Source organism: Columba livia, chromosome 3 (assembly GCF_036013475.1).
Source record: "Columba livia isolate bColLiv1 breed racing homer chromosome 3, bColLiv1.pat.W.v2, whole genome shotgun sequence".
Lineage (NCBI taxonomy): Eukaryota > Metazoa > Chordata > Aves > Columbiformes > Columbidae > Columba > Columba livia.
Window position 1 is genome coordinate 78,156,460 of NC_088604.1, and position 24,260 is coordinate 78,180,719.

Genomic DNA, 24,260 nt, shown 5'->3' on the forward strand with positions numbered 1-24,260 from the left:
GTTAAACTCTGCAATTTCTGGTGCACGAAAAATCCAAACCTTCAGATCAACAGGATCAGGAGTTGTTCCTCACTACATATTAAAACTGTTCTAGTTTCTTATGGGGGTATTAGACCACCTTTCACATTGGTCCCTATTCAGGATCAGATTCTTGTCTTGCATTTAAGCCATTTCTTACTCCTCCTCCACCAACCAAATAATAATATTCTTGTAATCTTATAGGCAACAGTCCAAAAGGAAAAACAAATCTCAGGACCTGACTGAAGAACAAGGAGGGTTAACACAAGTGCTTATTTCATGAATTGTAGAAGAAAAAGACGTATGAAATTTCAAGCACCCCCGTAGACTGAGATTGTGAGCCGAAGCAAGTGGAATCATCTTTACATGCTTTAAATTAACCTCTTCAGAAGTGCCTTCACAAGTACAGTGCCATAAAAATTCAAATTAACTGTAATCTCTGTGTGAACAGAAAGTCTGCACTTAATATTGGTAATTTATAACAGATATCTTGTAAATCTTTCACAGCACTCTACAACTTCAGGGTAGCATTAAAAGCATATTTCTAAGCAGTTTGAAGTCTAATCCATGAGGAGATTGCTTATCTACAAAGCCACCTGCATGCTGTAATTTAAAGCATTATTCTAAGAAAGGAGTTTGTAGAATATTTTAAGAGGCTTTTCTTTAACACTATTTACAAAATTATTTTTTTAAGTATCCATCATACAAGTAGTGAATCGCTCTCTGCTAACCTAAGGGGAAAAAATTATTATTTCCCCAGATATCTGCCTGTTTAATAGTGGTTTAACTCAATTCCTTCCTTCTATACAGCTCCTTCCATTTTTCTCATTGTTTCTGCCCCACATTGTAGATTTTTCTCACTCTGTTCATCCTTAGAGAGAGATACCTTCTCCATGCAAGCTGCCAGATTCTGAATCACTAATATACTACTGGAAAGTGGTAGCAGGAGTACTAGCTACTTTAGGAAACTGCTTAAGCAGCAATTAAGCTTTCTAGCAACAAACAGCTGGGTCAGGTCAAACCAGTACAACTGATATACTGGGTGAGCCTGGAAACAGGAGATTCCCTGGGAGTATACCACATGTTCAAGGATGTTTAATTTAAAGTGTCTTAACACAGCACTGCTCAGCAGCCAAGTTGCCATAATTTATTGTGTATGGACTCAAGCCACCCAGGGGCAAGATAAAATGGTGGCTTAACACATTTTACTCTACTATTGGGAGCAGTTAAAAACATATGCACAGCCAGCTCTGATTATCTGTGAGAGATCATTAAGGCATTTTAATTGACCTTTTTTGATTTAAGACTACTATTCAAATTTTACATGGAAAATTTTTAAAAGTTATTATAAAGAGATGCTTATGTTCCTTAAAGAATTGCCTTAAAGAAATATCAGATTGGCCCTCTCATCTGTGTAAACTGCCAGCCTGCGTGTTGACATGATACATCCTTGGCTGTTGTAGAACCTCATATTGGGATCTCTGTGTGTGCTATGCATGTGTAGCACCACAAAACATCCCCTTACATATGCCTGCAAGATGTCAAGAGCAGCCTGTAAATCACTGCACATCCTGGCACACCCCTGAATGGGCACTGACAGCATCTAGTCTGTAAGGAAACGCTGTCAAAAGGCTGTCCCTTGAAGGATAAATTTATCACAAGTCTAAGATGAAATTCTGGTCTTGCTGTGGTCACTGGGAATTCTACAGCAGACCTGAAGGCAGCCAGAATTTCACTACTATTTTTAAAATAAAACAAAAAATGCTGAGGACCTATATATTAACTGGGGAAAAAAAAAAAAAAAATAAAAAAGCTTTAGAATGTGTCTCAAAATGCAGCATCTGTCAAAAAAACCAACAAACAACCCCAAAACCGGGCACTCCTGGGAAGGGTACGTAGAACAAGCTAACCAGCCTTTTGGTCAGCATATAGAGCTGTGGCACACCTGCATCCTCAGCGCAATACGTGACTTACTCTCCCCATCTGAAGGTCACAACAGAGTAAGAGAAAGCACAGAGTAGGGCAACTAACTTAGCTACACCTGAGAGAGCATCTGCTTTACAAGAAGACACTAGAAAGCCTGGGACTCTTCAGTTTAAAGAGAAGATGGCTTGGGAGGGGTATGACTGATGCCCACAAAACTGCGAAGGCAGTGGGCGTGGTGAATACAGAGCAGTCCTTTCACAAATCCTGCAATACCAGGCATAGGGAAGGCTTGGTGACATTAGCAGAGCAGCTTAAAACCCATGAAGGACAGCACTGCTTTGCACATCTGGAATTTGTTGGCACAAAAGTCGTGGAGGCAGGCAGGACCAGCACATTCAGGAAGGGACTCGGCAAATTCATAGACAAGAAGTCCACAGATACCAAATGAAATAAGTAGGGTCACACTCTCTAACATCCTTAATCCAACAACTGTGGATATTGCTGGAATATTAGGGAAAAGGGTGGTCAACAGTCATCTGGCTTGCATCAAGTTCCTAAATTGCATTTCCCCATGGATGCAGACACATTATTGGTTTACATTTAAGTTCTTCAGTATGCTGTTACAAAGAAACAACAAAATCCTTCCCCCACCCCACGCTCCTTCAGAAATATGGACCTTACTAGGAATTTTGACCCAATTCAGCCCAGCTCATACAGGTCAATAGGAATTGCAGCTTTTTAAGCCAAGGCTGCCATTAGTCTTTGTAGGGGAAATTTAATGGATCATTTCAGACTGATACACGTAAGAGGCAAACAGTCACAGGTATTAGACACAGGTTTACTCCAGTATTTCTACTACAGTTTCAATCCATTTCAGTGTAGCTAATATGCATAACCTGAAGCATGGCCCGTAAAGCTCATCTTGATAAACAACAATGACAATGTAGCACCAAACATTGCTGGTCTCCCTAGATTATATGAATTTTGAGCTTGAAATTTTGAATTTTTGCAGTGTTGTTTTCTGGCTTACCTTCACTGCACTGAAGCAGAAAGCATATAGGACAATCAGAACCACAAAGCTTCGGGAAATGCTGTATAGTGCAGATACAAACCCAGCAGCAGCTGAAATACAGACATGATAGTTAATTTTTTCCTAAATGAGAACATGCAATCAAAGGAAAAAAAATGAAACAACTCTTGCACCACAAGAGGTATAGAGATTAAAATCTGATACCACAAAGCTAGTTGTTGAGAGAACACCTTCAGTCTCCCAAATAAGCTCTCAAAACTGTTAACCGAGAAGACTGAAAGCCTGATGCCACCATACTCCATCTGTTTTCTGTTGACCTGAGGTCCCAAGGAGGAATGAAGTGATCTCCAAAGCTGGCAATTTTCTAGTCAGACCCCATGTGGAATTTTCTTCCTTCCCTTTGCTCCTGAGACACAGGCTCTGGTGTCATCCAAAAGCATCCTAACTTCCTCGGTCAACCATGATAAGATACATGAATGAACTTCAAGGGAGACACAGAAGGCTCCTGCTATAACCTCCTTTGAGAGCTTCCAGAAGTAGGGTAGGAAAAGCTGTCAGTCAGAATTAGGAGTTCAGCAGCCTCAACAATGGAGATACAGGGGCTGCAAAACTGTGCTCTAATTAGGGTTCAACTTACACTAGAATCATTATTACTCATAGGATGAGGACTTTACCCAACATGCTATTTCCTCCAGGTCTGCTATAATATTTTGAGAGAAAAAGCAAAGAACATCCATATAATCCATCCAAGTTTTAACCACTTGCCAAAGGCTACGTCTACAGCAACACACAGAACAACACAGTAAATGTGAGACTGTGGAATGGGAAGTGCTGAGGATGTCATCTCCATGACATACATTTTTGAGATGCCTTACTGCAGACTCTCTCTAGCCTGGTCCCACAGACCATATCAGTGCAATTAGTGTTTGGAGTGCAACAGGTGCAGCCTTACAGTGCACCTGTCTTTTAAGCTTCATCCACGTGGAATCCAGTTTGCAAACTGACATCATTCTGTGATGCAAACCAACATGTGTTAAGTGGGAATAGGGAGGAAGTTTGTTTCTGATACAAACTAAGATGACAGTGTAGGTGCATCCCAATCTTCTCTGTTATTTAAGCTAAAATGAGAAACAAAAACCACCACTACCACAAAAAAATTGATACATTGTCTCTCACAGGCCTTGTTTAATCTCTTAATGAAATAACACTGAAAAAACCACCCCTCCAGTATCTTGTAAACATACCTTACTATGGAACAATGCAAACATTTTATTTTTATTTTTTAAATGGAGTTTTAACAAATTTTTTTAAGTTTTTCTTTTTTTATAATTATAGTAAAGATTCACATTGGACATGCGAGGAAAGAGCTCTTTGATATCAACCACACTCTGCAGCCTATAGCACAACTCGTATGCAACTTTGTTTTTTAAGAAAAAAGAAATATAATTGAGCGCATCTTATTAGTATTCACCCCACTGGTATATGAATACCATTAGCTGTTTGAGCTTTAACATACACTGTGCTTTAAAACCCATGATAATATACTTTATTCTAAGGTTATAAGCCCAGGACGGGACAGCCCAAGCTGCAACTGGCTACTTACCAGAACCGCCAAAAAGCAACATGTCTATTTGCTCCAAAAGATATATACAGAAGGTGTTGATTTGAGGGAAAAGACCAAGAAGAGAAATTGCAGGAAAGCAATATAAAAACACTAAAGAAAAAAAGAAGTATGTTAGAACACAGTCATAATCACATTGTATGGAGAACAGAGAAACATGCCTCATATCAGAATAAGAAATCATTGCAATAAATTCTGTAGATTACTCAAGTGAGCATACCTTAACCTGAGAAGCAACAATTACACTTCTCATGTATTCAAAATAAATGATACTATTTTACATGTAAGAAACTAAAGCTCAGAGGTTAAATTTAAGCTTTATTTTGGATAAAAGCAGCAGCAGCAAAACACAGTGTTATATAGCGTCCTTACCGCTTCTCAAATACTTTCAAAGTTATATTTGTTCTATTTAAAGTACAGAAATTTTAATTTACAGACTTCAGAACTTCCTCCTTGAATATGAAATGGTTCAAGCACAGGTATAACAATTCAATATAAACAAACAAAAAATATTTTCATGGCTAAGATCCGAAGTATTTTGGCTATCACAATATTCTGCTTCTGCTAGCAATCAACAGCAGACACATAAAAGAACACTTAAAAATGGGACAAACCTATAGTGAAACTTCCCCAGAATGTTTCCCCAGCTTCCAGCAGGATGGACCTTGACTTCGCAGTAATGAATGAATATTAAAAACAGCCAAGAAACTCAGGGGTAAAACCCAATCTGTCATCTTTACATAGTCTCTTTCTAAATAGCAATGCTAATTTAAATGGCTGCTTTACAATCAAGGAAAAATAGGAGTTATAATTCAGGTAACTGTGCTGCTTGTCTCATGTTCTTTTCATTTCCAGCCACTCCTCCTTCCCATTCACTCACTCTTGGCTCCACCCCAGAAAACGCTCAGCACGCTTGTCTGGCAAAGCATCAAAACACACACTTGACCCAGGTCTCCAATACTGTCAGTTTTCAAGGATACATGCACATGTTCAATCGTATGCTTTCTGCTTCTTTGTACTAGTACCAGAATGTTCTGCATGGTGAAGGCAAGAGATGTGTGTCAGCCACTCTTCCTTGTAAACAAGTATGTATTTGTTAGTTTGCATGCTAGGAAGACTGCAGTTTCCTCCTATTCATTCTCATTAAAAGCAAACTAAACAAATCACTTGCACAACTCATTCCTCCTCCCACCCCAGTCAAATTTTAAGAAGGTAACAATAGGATTTGTGTTCTTTGTTGAATGCTAATTTCACATTTTACTCCCAGCTCCTCTTACTAATGAATCTTGTGCTAAAATAAAACAATACACTGAGTCTGGCCTGACAGCTTTTACCTTCATCATATCATATCATATCATACCCAACTGCTATCTAATATTATAAATCTTGATGAGGAAGTCAAACACAAGAGAAAAAAAATTACATACTCAAGTGTTAAACACAGACAGGGCTCACTTCAGCACATTTGCATTCACAATGCACCCTTCATCATGACTTCCTGCTACTGGCACGAATTATACACACGTAAGAATGTGAGGAAACACTGTCTTCTCCATCTTTTACATGCAAATGCCATTATGAACCTCCTCTTCCTTTATTACTCTGCTCTTCTTTTAGATATTCCACCAAGCCAAGCAAGAACCACTCTTGAAGACAGACAATGGCAAACTGCCCAGCAGGCCACATGCACTTGCCACAGGACCAACTATCCCAAAAACTCACTGCTGAAATTCACAGGATGGTCTTGTTCCTCAGGCAAAGGACTTGCAGAACTGCCAGAACTCATCTTAGACTACTGACCTTCAGTCCAAACAGCTGCCTTTGCTGCAGCAGCCTCCGAAAAAGCTGAATAAGAGCAAGGAAAGGAAGGACAAGCCCAGACATTATACTGTCACTACACCAAAATATATAGGAGTGAATGTAAACAAGGAGGGAAAAGCTTGTTGACTACAGCAATATCCTCACCTCACCCTCTCTTTATGAATATCTTGAATAACCCTAGTAACTTCTTTAGCTAAGGGAGCTTTATTTATCTCATCCTGCACAAAGAAGTACACCAGAGAGGAAAACCAATAGTTGTCACTTACAAAAGGATTGAATTTAGGAGCAACAGGTTCCCTTGTAGGAAGCTGACACTAAAAGTAACTGATTCATCAGTTGGAATTACATTATGAATTCCAGAGAATATTTGTTTAAGCCTCACGTTTCCATACATACAACACCTTTAAGGGCTGGAACACTAAAAAATGCTTATGTGAGCTGCAGCTTAAGGTATTCTCTAAATCAGTAGCTACCAGATAAGCATAGGGTGGAAACACAAATTTTTACTTTGGAAGCTTCGGGTCTTTTGAGAAATGTAGAACAGTAACTCAGTGGCAATGTCACTGCGAACATTTAAAAATAATAAGATTCCAAACTTTTAAAAAAATTATATATCTGAGTACTAATCCATTTGCTGTGTAATAACACATACTTTTCCACAGGGAGGAAAAAAAAAATGTATTATTTCAGTGAGAAAAAGTCTTTTTGTTTTCCCCTTCCTGAATATAGCAGAGGATAACGTTCACAGAGGCTTTCTTCCCCTGACAGAAACTCCGTCATTGCTGAAAGTAGCAGGTGGAGGACTTGCTATCACACAATTTTGTCACCACATGAAAACTATTTTTCCAAGATGTCTGGCAAATAATTTCACTAATCTGTCTAATGCTTAAGTGGTTTCATCACAAAAACTATCATTAAGTATGTAACTGCTTTTGTCAACCAACCACACCTGTAGCACCCAGTGACTGAGGTTGGCTCTGTCCGTGCCTTTACTTCCACTATGTGTGCTAACCCAGCAAAAAGGTCAACTGATGTAAGGAGTTCAAGATGAAAACCATAGTTAGGAGTGAGTTAAAGCCATGATACCCAAACTAACACAAATCAATAGCAGGACCAGCATCGATTTAAAATAAACCACAATGAGATCCTAAATAGATTACTTCCAAAGAAATGGACCCGTTAAAAACCACATTCCTTAAGTAATCAGGTTACACATCTAACAAACCCCCACTGAATGCTTTTTATAACCTTTTTTCAAGACTTTTATAATAGTATGCTATGCAGCACCACAGTAGTTCCTTGCTAAGACCTTTCTATGATTTCCATCACTTCAGCTTCTTAACCACAGTAAACACCCAAAATAGAAAACTTCTCCTTTCCTCGGTATTTGTAGTATATACTCAAAAATCTCTCGATTTCCTACATATCAAGTCTGAACACCACATTATAAGTAAAATATAAATTAAAAAACTCACCATATGACGACAAATAAAAATATATTAAAAATACTTAGCATACAGGCAAAAACCACAAAACAATAGCAACATTTCATTGGTATTCAGTGGGGCCCACTTCCCTCCCAAAGCCCTATACCTATACCTTCCCCCTATACTTCTATATACTTCTAGCCCCTACATATACTTTCCCCTATACCTTCAGTGTCTAAGGGAATTGGTACTCAAAGCACAGCAAGAGGCTGGAGGATGCTGATTGCGATGACTTTGGCTTAGTAGCCTCACCATGAACACTTGCAAGGATTGATGGCAGCCAGAAGGTGGGACTCCCACAGAGAGAAAGCAAGGAATTGCCGGAGCGTGGCACCAAACATTGCTGGAACAAATACACCCACAGATGTGCCAGCTCCCACAGCTGGCAAAACAAGAACAGGGACAAGCAATGGGAAATGGTTTCTTCTCCCTCTCTCTTCAACAGATGCCAGCTGGGCAGATGAGCCTGCAGTTCCTCTCTCCCTCACCTGCTCCAGGGTGTTGCAAGAACCTGCTCCACCATCTCTTTCGAGGCCAGTCAAAATTAGCACATTTATAACCGCTTTTTTTTTTCCTATAGCGGTTGCTATAGTTTTTCATTTATCTCTATCCCAAGAGTCATTTAAGATTCTTGTTGAATTATTTATCAGCATTTTTACTGTTCACCTTTGACAAGCAAAGAAAATAAGATGTAAGAGGAAACTTTAATGAGACCATAGGCAAGTAATGAAAGAAGCTAATGAAAATAAGTGAGTTGCAGGTCTTCATTATTCCCCTGTTTCTGGTGAAAAAGATTGGGAGCCAATGAACCTACATAAAGGACCAGAAGGCTTTCCTGAAAATAGTATGCCTTTCAGGCAGTAACAGCCTGACTTGAGTACAACAGTCACAGGTGAACAAAGACCTCAAAGGTCATACGCTCTATATCACAAACTTCTTTCCTCTACCACAGTAGGTTTTCCTGGTTCTAAATTCAAAAACCAATGGGTCGTCCTCTGTATGCCAATGACACATCTCTTGGGAAATTTACACAAGTTTTATAGTAAACTTGTTCTACTTCATACCTAACAGGGTTGCACTAATGTGACCTGAGTCCAGTTCAGCACTTGTACCTGTGACACAACCAGGGCAGCACCAGTTATAGACTGCAAGAGTAACAGGAAGAATCATCCTGACAGAACAGGGTATTTCCAGCTGTCGCCACTCCAAATTAGTGCCAACGGATCATCATTCCCGTTTTGGGGCAATACCTGAATGTCCTCAACCACCTCTGGGTACGTTTCCAGAAAGAAACGGGTTGGAAGAGCTACTGAGGAGCGGCTGCTCCACACTAACACATCACGTGGACAGCAAGTTTAAATGAAACTAAACCAAGAAAAAGCGTGTTCTTCATGAATGGAAGAATGTCCAACCAAGGACTCGGCACAGATTAGCTTCCAGGCATTAAATTTAAAACTCAGCTTACTTTGCAATAACTGCTCTGCACAGACAAACCCTTAGAAAGATTAACTGCATTTCACAGATGATGTCTTTTGCTAACAATATCAGTGACTGTTAGTTTTCTACAGAGACTTCTCCATGAGCCTCATTTCATTAAGAACTCCTTTTACATGAGGGAAGGTTGCCAGCTGTCCTCCACCCTCCCCCCGCCTGCGTCTTAAGTCATTCCAAATGTTTCTATCAATTCGACTCAGAGTTGTGCCTCTGTAACATGCGTTTGATTGCCAGCATGGGAAAACACAGACTTCCCCGGCTAACGCTTAATCCACTTTTACAGTCCTAGGAAAAATATTGACTCACCTATTACATGGTCTCTGGCTGACTGGAGAGATCTAGGCGAAAAGAGCTTCAAGCCATACATTGTATAAACTGGAGGATTTGTGTCTTTAGATCCAGCATCTAGCAGCAAAATAAGGCCACACAATATACAAAAATAAACAGGCCTGCTGTAGGTTATGATTTTATTGTGACCCTGGGAAAAAAAAAAAGAAAAAAAAGAAAAAAAAGAAAAAGTGTTTCAATTTTATATTCACTCTCCTACTGTGTGTACTGCATTAAACTGGAGAGGGGGTCAGGAGTCAGACAAAGTATTTTAATGACTTATACATACTAATTAATAATAAAAATGTTACAAGGTATTTTATCTTCTCCAGAGAAGACTTTCAAAAGGCACAAAAAGCAGTTAAGACTAACTCCATCAATCTTTTATGCTTTTGAAAATCTAACCTTCTCGACCTTTCAAAACACACTAACTGCAGAAATAGTCATTTTCTGTGGAGAAAAAAAAATCTGAATGTTTCTGAACCTTTCTTTTCAAGAATAAAATAATTCATCTCTATATTACTTTTATTTTAATGAATGTCTGCTTCAGGTAGCTGGGCTTATTTTTTAATTTTAATTTATGAAATACAAAATTAATTTTTAATTGCATCCTGAGGAGTGAAAAAAATAGTAGAGCACCTCCTAGGTGCAGTGTGAGGCATGGAGGTTGATTTTTTTTTATACCAATACAATTTAACTGAGTGCAGAAAGCCAGAAGCAAAGTGACAAGAATTCAAGTTTGCCTTACATAAAGCTGGTGTGAAACTGTCCTTATTTGTAAAATGTAATTTAAGTGAGTATAATAAAAGATCATTTCTTTTTTGTCTACTTACTGATTCGAATCAGCAGCTGTATGTGTTTGGCTGCCAGCCAAGCTCATATGTTAGCATTGCTATTAACTTATCTGTACTCTGTTTTGGGATCAATCAGTTAAGAAGGTGGCAGACTGCAGGGAACTAGTGGGCTTATATTGCACCTCACATCCACAGAATATGAATCTAGTCACACTGACAATTCCTAGCTGTTTAATCGAAGTTTCAACTTTACTAATGTATTTTTTTTGTCAATAGGACACAGGTCCATGAAAAAGAGAAAAAAAAAAAAAAAAAATCAAAGAAGAATTAGAAAGAAAAAAATCTGACAAAAAAAAAATCACTTAAAATATTACTTTCTGACTGGTTTTAAACTTCAGTTCATTTCTTAGATACGAACTGTGCCTTAGGAAAGAAACCAGTAAATATTGCATCTAAACAACTGCTTAATGATTTATTACCTGATGCATACTCCAGACCAAAGCCTATTTTATCGTGATGCTACATTCTTGTCTTATCTCTTTAATTACAGAACCCAGATTTTCTCTTTGCGTGGTAATTACTTGAAGGCAGTTGGGTAAGAGTTGATGAAGTCCAGAGGTTTAGTTCCACACACCTTTCAATTCCAAGCAGAGCACTGACATACTCAATTAGGTTTACAGTGTATACGTAACTCTTACTTCTAAATTAACCACTCTTACCGTGCCAATAACAATACTGCTAGTTAGGATTGTGGAAGCAGTTTCCAAAGGCTGCCTGAACAGCCTGCAAAATGTGAGTAAACACTACCTTCCCTAATTTTCAGGTGGCAGTGGGGGTTGAGATAGCACTGCGAAAAGGAAATCTTGCCTACTAGGGGCTGAAGATGAGCAGAGCAAGAGCAGCAATACGGGAGGAAGGATACTGCTCCACGGCTGTCACACGGCTTGGGATGCTGAACGAGGTTCCTGGACCTCAGCGGATACTCCAGTCCCCACATCTGGGGAACAGGCAACACGAGAAAGAGGAACCGCTGCCAGTGTTAGTTCTGTCTTTCACTGTCATTTACATGCTTTAGGCGAAGGGGATTACTTGGGGCAGGACTGGTTTGAGATCAAGAGCGGACACCTTCTAGAAGAGAAGATCAGTGAGACAGTGCATCACCTCCTGAATGCCACAGCCAGGGGATAGACATTGCATTTCGTCTTTTCAAGGTTTTAGAAGCACAAAAAATAGCATGAAGCTCTCCTGTGCCTGCCGCTCACAGGCCAAGCTAGGCAGCCCTTCAACAAAACAGCCACGTGGCAGTGGAACTATCAACAAGATATTTCAGATATTAAGGGCTCATTTTGTTCTACCAGACAAACACATCACATTTGACAAAAAAAAAAAAAAATTCATCTTGGTGAAACTATTTCACTCTGCATCTTCCTTCAGAAGAATATAAATAATGAAGCAAGATTCTGTTTATATTTTACATCCAATTTGTTGAACAATCATTTTTTCTTAACTGATAAAAGTTACATTGAAAACTCTTCCTTTCCTTTAAGTCTTCCAAAAAATGTTACTGACTTTTTCAGTCTTATGTTTCTCATGAGTATGTTTTAAAAGCATATTCACATCCTACAAATGTAGCACTGGTGCATCTCCGATTTTGATAAAAATTATCAAGATTATCAAGAAAGTTAGAATGATTTCACAAATACTTCAATTTAGTAAAATAGCATTATTGACTGCAAAGCATTTTGATGGGAAAGTTTCAGAAAGATGTAATGATTTTTTTGTTTGTGTGTGCACACATGCAAGAGGAAAAGGACAGATAGCTCTATATAAAAGTGCCTATGCTTGGTTCTACAAAGAAGCTTACAGGGACAAATTAAAAACACATTTTAAGTGCCTTATGGGATTTACGAAACTGCCGATGGCAGGTGCCCCACTGTGATAGCTACCTGCTTTGTCAGGTAATGGGACTGAGACAATGAAGTTAGCAAGTGGTCTGTAAGACTTATTAAGGACATGACTGCAATCTTCCGAAGTTCAAATGTCTTTGTAAAGCTGAGCTAGATCCTGTGCTCTACAGGTGTCCTAAAAGGGACTTACAGACAAGCTTTCATGACCCTTCAATACAGCCATTTACCACAGACAGAGCCTTTACTGCCCAATCTGTTGCTCCATCTAAGCAGTATCGAGAAACTCTGCAGTCAAAGTCATTTGTCTAAAACCTTAAAATGCACATGACAAGAATCTCTTGGATCTCTGAATTTAATACCCTGTAGTTAATGGAACCTCCCTTATATTCTGCTGTTAATAAACTGATAAAACTCACACTTGGGGTGGACTTTATTTTCTTCTCCCCATCATTCCAGTGAGGAGGCTGTTCCTGAATTTCATCATCCCAGCAGCACATACCCCTGTATGAACAGCAACTAAAGGCCACCAGCTCCCAATGGACCAGAACTGGAAAAACCTAAAGCACAGGCTGACAGGAAAATTAGGATTGTATTTTGTAGCAGGAAATGGTACTAAACCTGCAGCTATAATAAATGCTAGTAGCAAGCATTAGCCAGCTCTTCCTCAACACCGGGAAGTAAATACAGTGGCTTTCGAAAGGAGTTCAGAACAAAAGCTTTAAGCATCCCTAGGCACTGTGTCTTCTGAATTCACTGGATGGTATTTTAAAGCAGAGTCTTTCAAAATGGTATAGGCTAGAGATGACAAAGTCACATCAAACGGTAACAAAGTCAGCATGGGAGAGGGAAGGGAAGGGAAGAAGTTTGAAACCCCCTTGGCAGGCATGGATAACATAAGGCATTAGTAGCTACTCATAGAACCAAGAATAGAAATTAATTTAGTGTGCAAATCCGTGGCTCACGATGGTTTGTTTCACACTGAAAAATCTAATCTGCATTTTCATTCACGGACATGGTGCTGATCATTCTTTCATCCTTCTGCTGTTATGCATTCTTACACTATCATCAAGAGATGTTATTCTCTTTAATTTCAATGAAGTCACATGAATTATGAAGCAGTACATGGAGTATCTTTTCTCTTCTTCTTGTCTTATTTTTTGTGGTGCTTACTAGTTTAAGCAAACCTTTACAAATACCTATTGTGCTAAAAATATATAATGTAAAAATAGCTAGTCTTCCATTTTAACTTTATCTATAATGCCTCTCACCTTTAAAACCCTCCATGGAAAAACTCTCTAAATTTTATTTCCATTGGAGCTTGTATGGAGCACTAAAAAGTTTTTTTTGTAAAAAATGTCCCTGATAAACAAAGTTCTAGGAGAGTATATGGAAGATGGGAATACACATATTGTGTGACAAACAGAATAAAATATAGTGAATTATACTTGTAACAGTATTGTGGGAGTCTGAAATGCAAACCTGGATTCTCCACAAAAGACGTGCTGTTTAAACCTCATTAATAACATTTGTCTTTTAACACTACAAAAAAAATATGGGCTAAATAGCTTTATAAATAAGTTTTGATTAAACTGTTTGCCACCCACTTTAAACAAATCCTCACATCACTAATATCTGAATAAGTGCAAGGTATCTGATTACAGTTCACATTACGTCCAGACATGTGCCAGTCAAACTGACAAATAATATTAATGCTATTTTAGTTCCCAAAAAAACCCAGCTTTTTGCTGAGGCAGGATTTTTGCTTTAATGTATTGAAAACATTACCCTACAATGTGTAAGTTGCTCTTTATTATCCTTCCCTACTTTTTATGCACAGGTATTTCCTGTGAATGCATTATAACCAACAACAAAAGTTCACCCCATAATAACTGGTGTGGAAAAGAAACTAAGAATCTTACGAAATCCATTTCAGTGAAACATGTAGCACACACTTGTAAATAACCTCAATTTCAAGTTCAGCATGTATTTCCAGCCTCTGAACTGACAAAAATAATTGCACCATGCCAAAGGGAAACAATCCAGCAGACCTGCAGTTTTCAACATGCTGGTTTTGAACCCTGAGGGAAGAGAGAGGGTCCTCAAAAACATTCACAGAGCTAAATATGAAATGTGAGCAACTAAAGCAGCCAGAGTAAAAGCAAGCAAGGCACCTCGTGACTACTGAAATGTCTTCCAAGATCCGCAAATCAAAAACACTGAGACACTGTGACAGGTGGAGGGGTCAGGTTGCAATTCTAGGATGATGCTCCTACACCAGTCCTATAATGAGGACAGACTTGGGTAAGGAACTGGTTCCTTTCAAGGTGGTTGTCACTGTCAGAGTTCAGTTTCTCAGATATACTCAAAATGCAAATAGCAACCAGCAAAGATGCTTACAGCCTTCATTCACTCACAGATTTGGCCATTTCTTCTGGACACAAGCACAGAAACTGTGACCATATTGTAACAAAGGAAAAACACCTGTGCTATTTGATGAGCTAATAAGAGTAGTGAGAAATAGATCTGCAATACCAGATTAAAACAAAACACCAATCTCAAAAACTGAGGCGGGGGCGGGGGGGTTGGGGCGGGAAGGAAAAGCTTTAGAGCCCAAACTGACCAATGACTGAGCTGCTAGTGAGGAACTTCTGCTGTTTTCAGTCACTGTTTCTAAAGGAAAGCAAAGAAAAAGTTTGTATGATGCCACAGAACTGAATTTCAGCTTGTTTTTACTGTATATTTTAGCTTAAAGGAAAAGCACTTTCTTACTAGCAGTGATAAATTAAAATAGCTTAAAATTAGTACAAAGTCTCAGAATCACAGGCAAAACCTTGCTTATTTTCATAAATGACCTAGAACAGCAATCTGCTTATGCTTGTTTCACTGAACAGGCAACTGTTTCACAGTACACAAGTGATAATAAAGGAGAAAGACTTGTTCTGCTGGCTGATACTTACATGTATTGGTGAAGCAGGATCAGGTTGGACGCTCTAAAAACAAAACAGAGAAAACCCAAAAAGTTTACTTCCAGGATTTTGCCTTCATTACAAGATAATCCAGTGGTTGGATATGAGCTTGTGTCTTACCTTTAGGAGAGAATACTGGCAGCTGGCCATCACGAGACAGAACAGCAGAACCCAAATGTCTTTACAGAAGCCTTGATTCAGAGTCAGGAATCCAAGAAGTGAAACGAGAACTACTAGAAGGACAGCAAATACATTCTCCTTTATATCTTCCGTCCTATGTGAATAAAGGTGTTCAGAGAAGTATAAACATTTATATATTTGTTAGAGCAAGACAGGTCCATTTGCAGCTGATATGAACTGTCAGTGCTGGAGCTATCAGAATTTTCAGGTTTTATTCCCAAAACAACACTTGAATGTTCTTCACCACCATGCCAAAGACCTTACCCACTGTGATAGCTAAAACGTATAGGAGCAAGGCATATGCACTGAAGTCCGGCATCATCCAATCTCACTTACCAAATATTAATAGAATTCTAGAGTGGAGCTGATTTGCATGTAGACAAGTGTAGGTTTTTCAAAAAAACACCACACACACACACACACAAAAAAAAAAAAAAAAAAAAAAAATCACAACCCAAACTCTTTGAAATGAAGAAATAAGGCATTCATTTGATGAAAAATATACATCTGACAACAAAGAGGTAGATGAAAGACCAAATCTGTCATCTGATGTTTTATTTGTTTTATCTACCCTAATAGAACAAGGAATCTGTGATTAAAAAAACAACAACAACAAAAAAGTTAATATTCAGGCTATAACAAAAGACTTTATCAGCAGATCCTTTTCATGCAATTGAAGCCAGACATAAGACACCACAGACAAGTAAGTATGTGCTCTGGATCTAAGCTCCCTGACTACATAGCATGTAAAGCTGTCATCTGAAATTTCTGCTGCGGAGCCCATATTAACATATATGACATAGCATCCACCCAAAAGCAGAGATAGGAGAGCCAGCACCCATTAGGTATGTAGGCTAACATGTCTGAAGCTCCTAGCAGTCCAGCAGATTACCACGTGAGGTCTAATAGCAAAGGGCACTACCTGAAGAGTAGATGCCAAGTTAAACTGAAAGACTAGAAAAAATATGCCAAGACAAGAAATTTTCCCTAAACAAATAAATCTTAACTGGAACAGAGAATAGCTGAAAGAGCTCCTGAATATCACTCATAACCATTCATTTTATTTAAAGATTTGAGTACCTGGTTTACAATAACCCGGGATCCTTCCACTTTTGTATTTTGGCATTAAAAAAACAGTTTTCTCATCAGAAAGCTCAGAACCATTGGATCCAACAGCTGAAAGCCAAACTAAAGAATTCTACAGGGATGGTGCTCACATGGATCAAAGTCTCTGCTTGAAGACAACTAGAAGCAAGAACCACTTAAACCAACTGTTAAAAATATTTTCTTCGACTTAAAGCAAACAAGCATCTATCCACTCAAATATAAGACACTAATAATGCTCACTTTTTCCTTCTCTAGGGGTCTGCATTGCTTCATGAACATGGAGCCAGCCACTGTAATGCTACGTAAGAGTTGCATTAAAAAAAAAGCTTACCTGTCTAACAGTGCCAATAAGGCAAGACGATCGTACCAGACTTTAATCCATTTGCCAGGGAATATAATAAATCTGTAAAACTGCCTGTTCAGTTTCCGCTGTGCTGAAGAACATGAAGAATCCTCAGGGTCCTGGCTGGGTTGCTTTAAATACAAACAAACCAGAAATACACAAAACACTCTTTCACACTGACATATGGCTGCCAGCAAAACAGGTGTTTAAAAGGCCAAATTTACATGAAGTTTCAGCTATTTTTTTTTCTAAAAGGGATGGTAGGAGCATATTTATTTTCTTCACTTGAAATTAGGAACAAAAATATCACACCAGCTTAATTATTGCAGATGGACAGAACCTGTATCAATATTGAAGCTCAGTGATAACATGCCTTAAACATAAATACTAAGAATTCACTTTAAAAATAAGTATTTTTTAGTCCTGATCTACTGTTTGTCTAAAGTTTCTTTTTGAAGATTTTTTCTATGAAACAGGTTAATTTCAGCACAACACAAATCCACACATAATAGGGTAAATCCTTGCTTTTAGCAAAAAAATATCAAGCAGGCTTTAAGGCCTAGAGGCGTGACTTATCAACTCTGCTTTGTTTATCAACACAGCTTTGTTTATTTTTCCTGAGGTGCTTCTAATACCACCTCAGGTGTGCATCCTCAAGAACACAAAGGGGATTTAAAAAAAAAATAAAATTGCAAAATAGCACAAACAGCATAGCCATCAACAGTTTAAGAGTCCCTGATCTTACCATCACAATCATAAATCCATCCTTTTAAATATTGCTTCTGTCAGACTCCGAGGCCTTCTCGTCTTGCCTGTGTTTGAACTACAGCACCCCAGATCTCCCCCTGCTCTGCTCCTGCACCCCTTCACCAGCACTTGTGGGGAGAGAGGCCTATCAACAGACCATCAGCCAGGTCCACAAGGTCCAGAACTTCTACTCAGCGTAAATCTTACTGGTTTCCAACCACCTCCTAGTCCCTGCCATTGTTAATTAATCAACATTACATAATAAATATATGTAGTATGGAACTCTAGGCAATGTTTAGATTAGAATTACTTCTGTTAAATTAACTTTCCTAGTCAGACAAGAGGATTTCTGTGTGAAATAATTTATCACCTTATTGAACTGATAACTGCTAGAAAACCCCGGATTTTTAAACAACCTGTCCATCTGCACAAAGGAATCGTCAATTTTTTTCTCTCAGATTATTGGAATAATTTCTAATCCTCACTTTAACACATAATTTACGTGTGACAATGTATTTTTGCATGTCAGCTGGGAATCAACTAATTGATATCCTCAGTCTGCTAGCAAATGTGAAGTATAACAGGCTAGTTTAAGCTTCAGGGAAAGAAATTTGAGTTTATGCATTTTATCTCATGCCTCCAACTGACTGAAAGTGCACAGCCATGCATTAACTGACTCGTATTTCTGAGCATTCAGACATGCAAAGGGATGCCAGGCTGTTCTTTCATTTATTAACAACTCCAAGTAATTTAAAAGCCGTGAGACTGATTGCAATCCTTTCGTCATGCTGATTTTAAAATCTAAAAGTAATTTAGGTGCTCCAAATGTTAATCTTTCTATTTTCACTTTAAAATGTCACTTAATTATGGAATTGAGGCATTTTTAAAGAAAAAATAAATTTTAAAATATTACAGTTGCCAATACTGGCACAGTTTTGTTTCTCATGGGTCCTGCTTCCCAACAGAAAGTAACGTGAAGCTCAGTCACCTGCAATCATTAACTTCACTCCTCTAATCTAGATTGCTCACTAAACTAAATACAAAAAAATCAAAATGGTGGCAGAGTCCATTAAAAACACCTGAGGATCTAATTGTTTGGTCCTCAGAACAGCTTAACGCGTACTTAACTGAGTGCATAAGTGAACATTTTGGCTCCTGAGAACTGCAGGGTTTGGATGAAGTCCATTATATGGAGCTTGCCGTACTTGGGCTGGAGTCAGATTTCGGAGCTGCATTTGGGAAATTCTCTGACTAGCCCTGAGCTAGTCACTAAGTCTAATTGTGTCTCCTATCAAAAAAAGGTTTATAAAAATTCACTTCATAAATTTATATGGTGTCAGAGACAGCCTTAAACCATTGAAATCAATGACAAAACTTATCCTGACTTACATAGCCTCAGAATTTCACATTTTATTAAAAAAAAAATAAAAATCAGAAACCAGGAAGTTCTTAAAATACTGCCTGGCCTTCTTACAAACTTGATATGTGATATTAAGCAATATGCCTTACTTCATAATGATGTAGTTTTCTCGGAAGCGAAAAAAAAAAAGTAAGGCGTGATATTTTTTCTCTAATTTAAGGCAGTTTATAAGATTACAAATAATTGGAAAATATCTGAGACATTAGAGGGAAGTCTCTGTCACAATCTGAAATACACAATTCAGGACAAATTCATTATTTTTAATTTAAAATAGTTCCTATATACAAACTGTTTCTATCTTGAAGTTCCTGTGCAAAATCTAAGATGAAAGATAATTAACCAGCATTTTAAGGTTATTCATAAATATCAAACTAGAAATTGCCACGGGAGAAAAAGAGAAAGTTAAAGTTAGTATAAAAGGAATTGTAAAAACAGATTACAGCCTTAAGCTATTGGTCACAGACCCCAAACACTGTAAAGTTCAAGTATGTCCACATATTACCATACAAATTGAACTCTGAGGGCCTTTTTCTTTTACCAGCTGCATTGAGAAAATGGCTTTGACATTCCACAACAGACATCCAGAACTCTCGTTGCCCAATTCAGAAAAGTTAAACCAGACATGAGGTTTTAGCGTACTAATGAATCTGGAGTAAACAGTTCACACTATTAAAATCCTGTGGTGTGTCTAAAATCCTAACAGCTGTGTCCTCTTTCTTTCAAATGAAATAACACCAAAGACAGAAGATTGACTTTTTAGTTGATGGAGTCTTTAAGTACTCCCCTAGGATACTATTGGTGTCAGCAGAAAGCAGCTGAATCGCATCCATCAACATAAAACACATCTTCTCCCACATGAGCAATACCAGGCAAAGTAGTATAGAAAAAAAATCAACAAAACTGTCTCAGGAAGGAGCCTGCAGCATTTGTTTATAAAGCAGTTTATCAAAATGCTAGAAACTGAGATATTACAATGTACCCGTGGGCTTTCTGAAAGGGTCCTTCGTGCCACCATCAGTAGGAGCTGCTGCTGAAGTGCGCTCGCTGCTTGGTCGCCAGAAGATGGTTCTTGGCTCTCTGAAGTGGTAGTACTAGAGGAGCTGAACTGTATTTCACTGTGCACAGAGGGAAGAAAGGAAACAGACTGGTTTAAGAAGCAGTACTTTCCTAGTATTTCCGAAACATGACAGGTAGAAGCCTGTAATTACATTGCTGGTTGGCACACAGGACATGGAGCCTTCCATCTCCATACCTGAAATCTAGCCCAGGCCCACAAAGCAGCTAACACTCAAATTTAGATACACATTGTCTACTGCATGCACCACAGAGAAACAGATACCTCTGTATCATAATTTTTTCTTATCCTGAGATGAACACCTACAACCAATCACACTTCAGAAGTACCTTTTTCTGTCCACTGACAAAAATTCAGGTCAATAGCTGCATATCTACAGAGCAAAACTGCAGGGTAGCTACTGCAGAGATCCTGGATTAGCTTTCAAGCAAGCTCACTTAGGTAACAAGCTAGTCTGGCCTCACCTGCACTGAATTTGGTGAGCACTAATTTATCCTACTGAGAATTCAGCCTACAAGAAATTCCTTCTGCCTTCGCAAGATGACAACAATAAATGAGCTAATTCACACAAGGCTAGCTCAGATATCCCCTGTGCTGAGCGTAAACTCACCCTGGGAGGGACCTGAGCAAGATGCTACTTTTTGTTTCTTTCCATGTTTACTGCTTTATGTTGTAGATGCAGCACTTCAACATCAACTCAAGGAAATCTTCTGCACTTACAGCAGCAATACCTGTTGGTGTGCTACCATGACATGACACAACATGACTGAGTCTCAGCAAGAAACATATTGAAAGGAAATAATTGTTTCTTGGGGGAAAGATCTATCTCAAATACTTCTTGCTTATTCTCTTCCAAAGGAGGTTTATATATCAGGTGCCCTGCTCTGAGCTCATTACCCCCCTGCCTTTGGATGCCTGCCTTGGGCTTTTATTACTTTCATATCTGCACGTGATAAAAGCACCCCAGTGCTCACGCAAGTAATCAATACCTCTTCTTCTGTTTTCCACAAAGGAAAGACAAGGAGAAGGAAACTAAAGCGATCTGCCTATAGTCAGCCAGGAAGTCTGTGGTAGGGCAGAGAATAAAAACTCTCATCTTGCACATCTTACATTTGCTCCCAAGCCACGTTATTAATTTTAGTGAACCCAAGCTTCCTTGCCCTTGGGCACCAATTCCCAAAACCTGTCACATAACCCTTGTCCCAGCCTTGTGGCTGTCCTGCACATAACTGGCTGTTAACTTTGGCTGCAGTGTCTAGTGGTATAAGAAGGTTCAATGTCTGGAATACTTAGAAGCGGGGCTGAAGAGCCACACCAAAAGCTTGAAATGCACACATCCTCTCCTCCTCCTCTCCAGGACTTGCCAGCTCTGCCTGGCCCAACAGGAACACCAGTAGCCCCAGGATGTCACCAGAGGAACCATGCTGTCTCCAGTCTGTGAGCCGGGTAGTTCTGTTTTTTTCAAGGCCTTGATTGCTATCAGGCTTGCATCCCAGATCTGATATTCACCATCTACCACCCCAGCAGACCTATCAGCTGAGTACAAATCAAAGGCTTAATGGGTTCCCCCTGCACTCCTCACTCCTCCTGCTACAGGCAGAAGAATAATCTGCTCCACAGCATCAGGACAGCTGTCATGTTCAACAGTACTAGAAGATGAGGACTTGGTCCAACGCAACAGTCACGAGGTAGCCCTCCATAAGAACACATCTCCTTTATGGGTCTTGTTTAGCACCTTGTCAGCAGTCAATAACAAAAAAGTACGGAAGGGATGGGAACAGATCCAAGATCTTGGATCTCATTTAATAAATTTAGGCAGGCAGAAAGGGGAGGAAGATTCCCCCAGATAAGGACTAGAGAGGACAGCCATGCCTTTTGCATGTTCTGATGTGCCCTGCTCAAGGGCAACCTTGTCCCACCTGAAGGAAAGTGATGTATTTTTTTGTTTGTTTCCTCAGGATGGGCTGTCCTGTTCCTTGTCATTGTGGGTGCAACACTGGGACTCCCTGTTCACAGCAGGAAAAAGACAAGTGTAGCCCAGGGTGTACAGGAACACTGCCCTGAGAATTCGTGCCCAAAAAAGCAACCAAACAAAACAGCTGAGGAACAGAACAGTGGCTGCTCATACCTTCTTAAACGAAGAATTAATCTCCAATAACTGTCTGCATCTTTAGCTGCCTTTCTACAAAAGCCAAGTGCAATCAGGAATATTTCTAGATTGGACCATGTTTTTCACCCCATGTTTACCAAGAACGGAAATGGCAGAAGGATAATAGGCCAAGATACTCCCCTGGTACTTTGCTCCATCAGTTCCCAGAAATCAAAATTCTTTTACTCATAAGACTTCTTCCAAGAATAAACTTAAGAGATCAAATAATCTCACCAGACTTGAAGATAACTGAAAAGCCAAGAGAGCCCATAGTCTGTTTTCTGTTTACAGAAAAAAAATCACAGCTCCACCTATGAGCAACTGGGAGAAAAGTCCACAGGCAGCTGGGACACTGACTGTGGGAAAAAACTGGAAGTTTCATAGGCCTGAAAAGGCAATTAGGGCAGAGAAATTGGGAAGGCAGAGCTAGCAAAGCAACAATTCCAAAATCAGGAGCCATCATCTGGCCTTCACCTGTCTCCTGTGCCTTTTATTCATCAACCTCATCTCTTTATCTTTTTACTCTGTCCTCATCTTCCATTCCCCTCAGCTCCTGTTTACTGTTTTTTTTCTCTTTCTCCCTGTTTTCCACACAACCTCCTTCTGATATTCACATGCCACCCCCCTGACACTGAATTGCTTGCACAGCTACTTAGAAGCTGTATGTTTCATCTGATGACATTGTTATCACACTGATAGCAAATACGAGTAAGATATGGAATGGTGGTGTTCATGTTTTTATAAGCCTGTAAACTATATTCTATAAATGTATTACCGTATATAAATAGGAGCAAACACTGTCTAATCATAAAACCATTATAACAGCTGATCACAGTATAACATGGAATCTTGCTAAATAGAAAATCTGTTCATTTTCAGAACCAAATTAATGTTATCAAGGTCTACAACAGTAAACTGCATCACTAATTTAAGCAAAGGTATAATTGAACTAAATTTTGAATAATAGATTATTAACGGCAAATATATTTTATAAACATTCAAGCTATGCAGACCAAATGCAAAAGATACATAGCACCCTCTACCGGTAACTGGTTATAAAGTCAGAAATTTTATTTTTTTTTTTCTCATAATTTAGTTTTCTAAGAACACCGAGTAAACAGAAGCTAGTTGAGCAATCATAGAACATTGACAATGTTTTAGTATAACCACACATCACCAGAAAAGTTGTCTTTATCCCTCTTGGATTAGTCTGTGACAGTTGCCTTACACCTCTAACAATCTGGCCCAAGCCATTCAAATATAATGCAGCCTAAAGTCATCCCCTTTCTAAGGTTTTTCTAGCCTTGAGTCCAAACACCTCTCAAGGTAAGCTCATTATACAGGCATGCCACAAATAATTCCCCATTAATAAAGTTGTTCTGCAGGTCCTGGCTAAATTTCTTTTTAACCTGCATATAAGAGGAAAGGACAAGGAATCTTGTAACCAATATCACAACAGTCAAAATAACAAAGCACCTTTCTCTTGGCACTCACACGCTTAAAACCAGAAAGATCCTACTACACTCCTTCATGCAGCTGTCTGGGTCACTACAAAGCTTAAGAGCATGTAACAAATGTCCACAGCAATAATAAATAGTATAGCTGAAAGCTATTTGTAATACTCACTAAAGCACCACTCTAAAGTGAAAGCAGCCTTGGCTGTGACATTAGAAGAACAGCCAGAGTGAAGCTCAGAGTTGGAAATCTCCCCTTCTGCACATCCAGCCAGCAGTCACGTCTGAGATATTGGTCCAAGGTGCACTCAAAGCACTTGCTCAACTGAGACCTGAGTGATGCGGTTGTCCAAGAGTCAGCTGGTGCTAACAACACAGCAGGAGCTCCAGAGGC

At 39.0% G+C, this 24,260-nt stretch overlaps 1 protein-coding gene across 5 annotated transcripts in view; it reads right to left on the reverse strand.

Annotated features, from left to right (window-relative positions):
- The window catches only part of PCNX2 (pecanex 2), a 151,171-nt gene that overhangs the window by 95,874 nt on the left and 31,037 nt on the right, over positions 1-24,260 (reverse strand). For all 5 annotated transcript variants that reach the window (XR_010471482.1, XM_065057771.1, XM_065057769.1 and 2 more), the window contains 7 exons: positions 20,168-20,303; positions 17,010-17,152; positions 15,512-15,665; positions 15,383-15,415; positions 9,704-9,875; positions 4,578-4,688; positions 2,975-3,066 (listed from right to left, as the gene is read on the reverse strand). Coding sequence is in view for 4 of the 5 variants with exons in the window: in XM_065057771.1 (XP_064913843.1) it covers positions 2,975-3,066; positions 4,578-4,688; positions 9,704-9,875; positions 15,383-15,415; positions 15,512-15,665; positions 17,010-17,152; positions 20,168-20,303 (841 nt within the window). In the remaining variant the exon portion in view is untranslated. The remainder of the gene's footprint in view (positions 1-2,974; positions 3,067-4,577; positions 4,689-9,703; positions 9,876-15,382; positions 15,416-15,511; positions 15,666-17,009; positions 17,153-20,167; positions 20,304-24,260) is intronic.